The following is a 9,287-nucleotide window of genomic DNA, read 5'->3' on the forward strand; positions in this document are numbered from 1 at the left end:
TTTCATTTGCTTTAGATAATGTTCCTTTTCGTTAATTTGTAGTTAGACAATTTGAGCGCTGATAAGGGTTATTATTATTTTATTTTTTTCTTTCATTGTGAATGCGAAACCAGCTGATGGATGGGGAACATTTGAAGGACTTTTGTTCCAGATTCGTAGACTTTGTTCATAAGCTGAAAAACATGAGATTCCATAAAAAATAACACAGCTTCGGATGATGACTAATAATAGCATGAGTATTTTTCATAATGATAAAGCAAAAAATATAAATATCCATAATGTTTACATATTTATACTAACCCGTCCTTCGTTCACATCTAGTGGAGGCCCAGCAGCAGAAGGGTCGTGTGTGCCGAGTTTTGTATCAGATGAAGTTGCATTTTATCTCGATTTTATTCGCAGTTTCGGTCACACCGACATAATAATAGATATGTAAGTTGAATATAAACAGTTGAGTGAATGTGTCTGTTGTCTAAGTTAAATTTGAATGTTTTCTTTTGGTTTCGACCTTGTTTTATTAATCAGAGAATTTGGTGTAAGGAAAAATGTAAACATTCGATTATGTTGTGCTTTTACTGTGTTGTGCGTTTAGAAAACTGTAGAGTGACGCTCAAAACAAGTTTTCGTTTTGGTGTTTACTTACATAAGGGTCGCTAAAGATGACGAAACTCTACGGACACGGTCATAAACAGAAAGCAAAACTACACTCACTGACGTAAGAAATAATCTGCTCAGACAAAATATGAAATGAAATGAAGAAATGAAGAAAACGGGGCGAAGGATCTGTGGTTTGGTTTCGGAGTGGTGTGGTCACTCCTTAAACAGTCTCTGACTTTTTGGGGGTAATCGATTACAGCGGGAAAATGATTAGCAATCAGTTATAATTTCCACAAACAACTTACCAAGCGAGTAGTTCCGGAGTTGAACATAGTGTCATTAGTAATTACTGTGTTGCCTGTGTTGCAAGAGGTAACAAAGCTTCCCAATATATATTCAGACAAGATGGAGCCTGACTTATTTCTTACTTTCTTAATTGGGAGGTCTACAAATTCACATTATGTAACTGTTGACTTGTGACAGATATATATGTTTTTTTTTTTATTGCAGAATTTAGAAATAAAAATACTTGAGGTAGTGTTGCTAGTAACAAAGTTAAAAAAGATTCATGTATCTTCTCAGGTGTTGAAAGAATTCAGAGGACGTCCACTAGAATGGGGATCCAGGACCTGATGAGCTCCCTAGGGGAGAACCCTTACTTCAGTGCCGGCTTTGGTCTCTTTGGCGTGGGGGCCGGAGCCGCAGTGTTGAGGAAGGGATACATGGTAAGGCAAATGCATGAAGAGGGTTTAAAATGGGCTCTATATAAAGGTTGAGATTTTGCTTCATGTATATTTATTAAGGCTAGGCTACTGATGGGGAAACTGTACAGTGAATTTTATTTCTATATTAATATTGTATATTCTCTGTTGTTATTAATTTGAATATTTATTTTCACAAAACACGTATCACATAATATGAGATCTATAAGTACAGGAAATAACCACTGAAATTGATAAATTCCAAGGTTGGCCTGATACTGTTTCGCCGCCACTACATGACAACGTTGGAAGTTCCTTGCCGAGACAAGTCCTACAGTTGGTTGCTCCAGTGGATTACACACAAGGGAGCTCGCAATACTCAGCATCTCAGTGTAGAGACAAAGTTTCAGCAAATAGAAACTGGGAAAATAACGACTCGTCATGACTTTATTCCTAGTGTTGGTGAACATTTCTTCTGGTAGGTGAATGTATTGTATATATAAAGGGCATCGTGAGACCATTCTCTATTTGATTCACAAGTAAATAAAAGAGTTTGCTTGTTTCTCCGCATTCCCTTTCTCCATAGTCTTAAATTGTATTTTTTGACATTTTGTGCTATATTCTTTAGATGATTATCATTAGGTTTCACTTCTTCAGATGATCTTAAATATATAGTCACATAATCTTATATGCATAATGATGGAGATAAAAGAAAAAACAACCTTCACCCCCTATGCTGCAAAACCAACTGCAATAACTTCCAACTTTTTGTTTTCATTTTTTTGTAATTAAATTTGTATCAGTACCAGGAAAACATGAGAAGGCATTTTTAGGGCATTGAAAAAGATGGGTTATTACAACATTTGGCAACTCATATGCGTTTGCCATTCTGAAGTGTCTGGCAGCATCAGGATGAAGGTTGTTGCTTTTCCTCAGCATTGTACATAAAAGAGTAACATGGCATATGATTATATAGGCTCATGGATTTCAGTGATAAAAAAGAGAAATACTAAATGACTGAAACTTTACTGTTTCCTTTATCTTAATGACCTGTTTGACTTCAAGTTTTTTCTCCATTGTGATTTGGAATTCTTGAACTGCTAATTTACTAGGTATGGTGGTACATGGCTTAAGGTGGAACGCGCTCGTGAACAACGCACACTAGACTTAGAGCATGGCACCCCTTGGGAGAATGTTACAATTACAGCTTTTGGAAAACAAAAAAAGCTGTTTTCTGATATCATAGAGGAAGGTGTGTGCAAATGTTATTATTTTTGTAGGAATTCATTGCCCAAGAAAAGATAGCCCTTTTTAGTTTTTCAAAGTAACTTGTATTATTTGTAAAGGAAGTGTTTTTTGTGGACTTACTTGGAGAGTTTCAATGCCAAGGCTGTATGCTTTTTTATATTAATGCCCAGTATTATCAGTCAGCAAAGTAGGATGATGATAACCTTAATAAGAAATACTTCATATTATGGTTTCATGTTATTACTTTGTGAAGAATGTATGGCAAAGTACCTCAGGATTTGTACTCATGTGATGGCCCCTCTGATGGATCACCGAGTGGAGGCAGGAACTTGCCATTGCACTTACTATCCTTAATCTTTCACTCTGTAAGGCCTTCTCTTTTGTACTCTGGTACAAGAATGCACGGAGATGATATTTATTTAGTTTAATGGTGTGACACAAAATTATAGCTGTTAGCTAAACTTAGTCCATGGAATAGGAGCCTGGTTCTAAATATTTTCTTTAAGTCATGTACCCCTGTCCCTGATGATGGCATATGCTGAAAATAATCCTCCATCATATAGAATCCAAATAATGGATTTTGCAGGAGTATGAAGGAAACCATAAAAGTTTCTGTGTTAAATTAATTTTTAAAGGATTTTGCTTAACAACAATGTACATATTTTTAGAGTCCAGGCTTGAGTAATTTTGGTGCTGCCTTGTTCCAGGTACAGAAGGACTTGGATACGTGTTGAGAGGATAAGGTCAGACCAGACCATAGATCTTCACATGGGTGTCCCATTCGAATCTGTTAAGCTTACAGCCTTTGGCAAAAACAGATCTCTGTTTGTTGATATTTTAGAAGAGGGTTAGTTAGATGAATGATATTTTTATCGTGTTGTGAATTTTTTATGGGAATTTCTTGGCTTTGATTTTGATATGAAAAATAAGCAAATTGTCAAATTGATGTAAAGGAAGGGCACTATTATACTGCCAGATCTGATAGGTACATGAGGGTTTTGCCCATTGCACCGGGGGTTCTGAATTACCACTTTGGTTAAAGTGTGGATGTGCTACTCTCCAGTCGGCATTTGTAAAGTCATGGAGTGTTATTCACTGATTTTAATAATTTTGCCATGCACCCATGTTTCTTGGGGTTTTATTTATAAAAGTACAAAAAGTAAGGAGTTTTCACTTTGGACATAGAGCACTGTACTATACTTTAAAACTTTGCCAATTTCCTCTTGATATCTAGGTGTAATGGGTTAATGAGATTCATGATTATTAAGGCAGTAGTGTGGATTATTATTCTGTGTAATATTTGCTCTTTTCATTCACCAATTTTTGAAAGGTGACACTAATTTTTCTTATGATCCTATAGCACGTGATATGGCAATAAAGCAGAATGAGGGGAAGACTATAATGTACACAGCCTATGGTGCAGAATGGCGACAGTTTGGCAACCCAAGAAAACCACGACCAATCAGCTCAGTTGTCCTCGATTGTGGATTATCTGACAAGATCGTCAAAGATGTAAAAGACTTCATGGAAAACCCTGAGTGGTATTCCAGCAGAGGTTAGTTGAATTCACATTGGTCAGTATATATTATATATTTAGGAATTGTATTCTTGAGCATTTCTTTGGATCAGAAATTGATGGTATGATTTAATCTTAAATGGGGACAAAGGATGGCATCACATGTTTCTAAATACAGGTTATATGTGCTGTGTAGGGGTGGAAGGTATTTTGTTTTTCTTAACAGTTACACTCAATCACACCCCAGCAGTCTCAACATTGAAACTGTGCAACTTTTCTAGTAAAATTCATAATTATTGTCTTCTCACAGGAATTCCATACCGTCGTGGTTATCTTCTACATGGGCCTCCAGGCTGCGGCAAAAGCTCATTCATTACAGCATTAGCAGGGGAACTGCAGCTTGGCATTTGTGTCCTTAACCTGAGTGAAAGAGGTCTCACAGATGACCGCCTGAACCACCTGCTGGCTCTTGCTCCTGAGGTAGGTTGACCAAGTGACAGTGGGTTTGGACAAACAGTTCAAGATATACAAGATAGATATTTGCACATGAAATATTGAGAATTGGAGAGGCAAACTCACCAAAATCAAGCTTTGAGATAAATGAGTTGAATGTTTGCGTTTTACCCTGATCACAAGATTTACACTATATTTATAACCTTTATTATCAGCCATTGTTAGATGAACTAACCATGCCATTTCTTGCCATAAGATAGAGCAGATTTCATAGAAAATGAGAGTGGAAGATTCATACTTTTGTTAACTTGGTGAGTTTGCCTCTCCCATTCTCAAGGCTTCATATTTGTGTGCTTGTGTGTGCGAGAGAGAGTGAGTGTGAGTGTGAGTGTGAGTGTGAGTGTGAGTGTGAGTGTGAGTGTGAGAGTGAGAGTACTGTCTGTCTGCATGTGTGTTTCAAGATACATGCAAACTATAGAAAATTCTTTTCCAGTGGTCAACAATGTTGGGTTTGCATACAAGTTTTCTTAATTCAGCCAAACTATGTACAACAGATGTAAAATATGGGGTAACGTGTGTATGCTTTATTCATAAATATTTTTATTACTTTTTGATACAAGCAAATTTTTATTTCCAGAATACCATAATTTTGTTGGAAGATGTTGATTCAGCTTTTGTCAGCAGGGAAGACACAGCAGAGAGTGAGTTCATATTAGATTTAGAAAAAAATAAAATTTAAATCTTTGAGTTAATCAATGTTTCAATAGTTTCTAGGTTAATGTGAAACAGACATTTTGAAACATATCCTGCAAAAGCTAGTTGTACAGTTTTTCTACAAGAAATTGACATTATTTGGGGTTTGTGTTGTAAATTGACTATTTCAGTTCATACTAAGAATGTATATATTGTAGAATTTATCTTCTGTGAAACACATTGGAAAACATCCCTTTAAAAAGATGTAAAATTGATTCTTGTAAATTATAAATTATATGTGGTGGTACATAATTTTCTTATTAGTAATGTAAACTTTCTTCACAGTGAAAGCTGCATATGCTGGCCTCAATAGGTTAACTTTTAGTGGGCTTTTGAACTGCCTTGATGGGGTTGCCTCAACGGAAGCCAGAATTGTATTTATGACTACAAACTATCCTGAGAGGTAAGAAATAATTTTAGATAAAACAATAATAATGATACTTTTAACATGTTCAACAGTGAACATTAGTTATATAATTATCTTTTTATTTATAATACATTTGTGTAATTCCTCGTACATCTTTACTTTACAAGTGATATTAAGTGGTAGGATGAGTTATTTCATACCTGTCATATTACGTCAATAATGAATAAAAATAATTTTGTATTTATTTTATTTAAGATTGGATCCAGCTTTAATCAGACCTGGCCGTGTTGATATGAAAGAATACATTGGCTACTGCACACCATATCAGCTGGAGACCATGTTCAGCAGATTCTATCCAGAGGAACCACCCCTTTCCGTTCATGCTTTTTCCCAGGTATGTATGAATGGGATTCAGTGTGACAGTGGTTGAAAAAAAATACCTTACATTCATACTATTTTCCCAGTGGCAGCTGCATGCATTTCAGGATAAACTTGACAGGTACTTAGATTCTAAGCATATGATATTGCTTTAGGTATTTTGGTATTTAAGATTTAAGTTCAGCATTACATATTTCCATTATTTATTAACTTTCAATATATTACATTTATCTTTTGTGTGTGAATCTGTTATTCTTACATTTGAAATAAGAATTATAAGATCAGTCCATTTATCTTGATAGATTGCACTATTAACATTGCAGATTTCATATAAAAAAAAAATTAAAACTATAAAAAAGAAACTAGTTATTTATGTTATAATGATAAGGATACCCATTTAACACTGGATACCCTATAGCTATGCCATGGTGATCTTGGCCTTTCTACTTGGCATCAAGGTATCCCCATGCTGCCAGGTGAGATCAAAATTGCAACTTCATGTATGGTAGTCTCCTGGCACCAAGGTCTTAATAACATTTTTTACTGTTTCAGGCTGTGAAGAATTTGGGAGTGTCAGTGAGTGCAGCAGCTGTACAAGGGCACTTCATGATTTACAAAGATGATCCCCAGGGAGCTGTGCATAACGTTATCCAGATGGCACAAATTAAAACATTTATACCAAAAGAGGATGAGAAGATAGAAAACATGAGAAGTCAGTTTGATGAAATAGCAGAGGTTAAGAAGAATAAGTGATAAGATGGAATTGAAATGATGTATATAAGGGTGTGTGAATGTAACTATGGACCAGGCTTCTATTTTATAAAAAGTTGTCACTTGTGCAATTTGTACATATGTATATAAATATCTGTTATAAATTATCATGATCTGTTCTCAATTGTCAAGAATTGAAATAAACACATGTATTATTATGAAACATGTTTCCTTTTATTAAATCTTGGGGAATGTATTGATGAACATATTAATGTAATGTTTTAAAATACAAATTAAATGACAAGTTATATATTCATGATATAATAAAAACAGAACCGCAATAACTTTGCTCTAATTAGAATTATTTACATGAAAATCAATAAATGTCAATGGTGATAAACATTGGCATACATAATTGCAAGTATTAATGAAGTAGACATACTGTTTATTTGAGTAACATTATGCCACAAGAATAGATTCATCAATTTGTGTTGACTTGATGCACTGTGTCACTAGGTCTCAACATTTAGCAAAAAGCTAGACGAGGCAAAATTACTGCACACAGGTTGCTACCCCCTGATCTAAAGTTTATGATTGTCTTAGAAAATATTATGCAGTCATAACATTTAAAGTCAGGTTGTATGTGTCTGGGGAAAGGATTTAGTGTCATCTAAAAAGGAGGCTGGGTAGACGGAAGTAGCTCAGAGACCATGGCTGGGTTTCTGTAGTGGAATCTGGAATCTACAGTACCACACATTATGATTATTAATAAAATGCAAATTCCTCATTTTGATTATATCAATTTTATAAATGTTATATAATTTTGATATACAAAACCAAATGGATAATCATATTAATACTGTGTGAAACATTTTATTCCCAATAAAAAAAAAAAAAAAATAGAACAAGGCAAATATGATAATTCCCTGTTACTTTTGGGATATTTTCATAACAATTTAATGTAAAAAATAGTAGAGGTTCAGAAACTTTCTTCAAAATCCCGTAAACAAAACAGGTCTTTTCTCTGTAAAAGTCCAGCTCTACAAATAGCTAATTATATCACTGGTGATTGGAATGGTTTAGCTTCGCCCTCCAAGCCACCATAATTTCACAGTGTTTTCTTGTGTGATTTTCTTCTTGGAAAACATGGGTTTCGATGCACTTTCATTGGAACTGGAGTCACTTTCCACTGGCTCTGGGAAGTGTCTCTGCCCAGAGCTAGTAGCTAAAATGGCACTGTAAGGATGCAGGCTGTAAGGGAGAAACAGACAGACATAGCTCTGTATCATTTTTTTTTTAAATATGCAAAAAAAACACTAACAACAAAATCAAATTAAAAACAAATGGTAACTGGTCAATTTCAATGGCCTACACATATTTTACACAATACTCATGAAATTGTCAGAAACACTTTTTATGATGAACATAACAAAACAATATACCTTTTTTCCACTTTTATTTGGCCTTACCTTATTCCATTACAGCAGTCTTTATGAGCCTGAAAAGATGCACTAGGTTCCAGAACTGGCACACTGTCATCAAGTTCAGTTGTTCCTTGCTGCTCTAAATCCCATTTCTGTACCTTGCCTCTTGTGTCCCCTGTAGAACAAGGATGGACATTATGAAAAAAGCAATGCAAGACAGATCATTCAATGATATTTATTGTTCAAATCTATTGAGAATAAACTGCAACAAAATGCTAGTTATCTCCATATGTATCTACGCACACGCACACACACGCACACGCACACGCACACACGCACACACACGCACACGCAGACACATGCACACACACGCACACGCACACACACATATATATATACATATATATATACATATATATACATATATATACATATATATACATATATATACATATATATACATATATATGCATATATATATACATATATATGCATATATATATACATATATATGCATATATATATACATATATATGCATATATATGCATATATATACATATATATGCATATATATGCATATATATACATATATATGCATATATATACATATATATAATATGCACACTTTAGCAATATAAAAAGTGCCAATGCTACAACCTATAACATATAACTATGCCACAATATGCATAAAAGAATCTCACCCGACACAAGGAACCTGCAGAGTTGTGGCTCTAAATCAAAGGAGATTCTCTGATTTGTGCTGATCTCCCTCTTCAAACTATACAAAATAGTCCCTAACTTCCTGATGTCCCAGCAAAGAATTTCATCGTCCTGTAACAGATGAAGGGATATCAGCTGGTGGATAAAAGTAGATAACATGAAACTATGGATGTAAAACTGACAATAAAGACCATGCTCATTATAATAATAATAACAAAACTAATAAAGAAATGCCCAGCAGCTTGAGGAAACACGCTCAAATGAAAGCAAACAACTATTCTTAGCACTCGCCTCCTTGGCCAAGCTCAGTCTTCACCTTTCCTCATTGGAACTCATCCCAGAGAAAATGAGCAAAGGGAACTAACATTTAAAAAAAAAAAAGAAAAAAAAAATTATGAATGAGGCCTTCAATATCCCA

The 9,287-nt window shown here is 34.7% G+C and overlaps 2 protein-coding genes across 3 annotated transcripts in view; one reads left to right on the forward strand and one right to left on the reverse strand.

The window, feature by feature from the left end:
- Positions 1-315: 315 nt before the first annotated feature.
- LOC125047616 (mitochondrial chaperone BCS1-like) lies at positions 316-6,947 on the forward strand. 2 transcript variants are annotated; one of them, XM_047645906.1, is made up of 10 exons: positions 316-432; positions 1,180-1,322; positions 1,565-1,776; positions 2,411-2,550; positions 3,907-4,101; positions 4,373-4,542; positions 5,153-5,216; positions 5,554-5,671; positions 5,891-6,029; positions 6,566-6,947. In XM_047645906.1, exons 2-10 carry the CDS (start codon positions 1,212-1,214, stop codon positions 6,764-6,766), a joined length of 1,350 nt encoding a protein of 449 aa, XP_047501862.1. In that variant the 5' UTR covers positions 316-432; positions 1,180-1,211; the 3' UTR covers positions 6,767-6,947. The 2 variants fall into 2 exon arrangements, with proteins under 2 accessions (XP_047501862.1, XP_047501863.1); XM_047645907.1 differs by lacking the exon at positions 2,411-2,550 and adding an exon at positions 3,254-3,393.
- Positions 6,937-9,287, reverse strand: part of LOC125047615 (telomerase Cajal body protein 1-like) — a 12,504-nt gene continuing 10,153 nt past the window's right edge. Inside the window, exons 9-11 of the mRNA XM_047645905.1 lie at positions 8,851-8,980; positions 8,194-8,323; positions 6,937-7,975 (exon numbers count right to left, since the gene is read on the reverse strand). Coding sequence (XP_047501861.1) covers positions 7,804-7,975; positions 8,194-8,323; positions 8,851-8,980 — 432 coding nt within the window. The 3' untranslated portion in view covers positions 6,937-7,803. The remainder of the gene's footprint in view (positions 7,976-8,193; positions 8,324-8,850; positions 8,981-9,287) is intronic.

The sequence above is a fragment of the Penaeus chinensis genome, chromosome 41, assembly GCF_019202785.1.
Source record: "Penaeus chinensis breed Huanghai No. 1 chromosome 41, ASM1920278v2, whole genome shotgun sequence".
Classification (NCBI taxonomy): domain Eukaryota; kingdom Metazoa; phylum Arthropoda; class Malacostraca; order Decapoda; family Penaeidae; genus Penaeus; species Penaeus chinensis.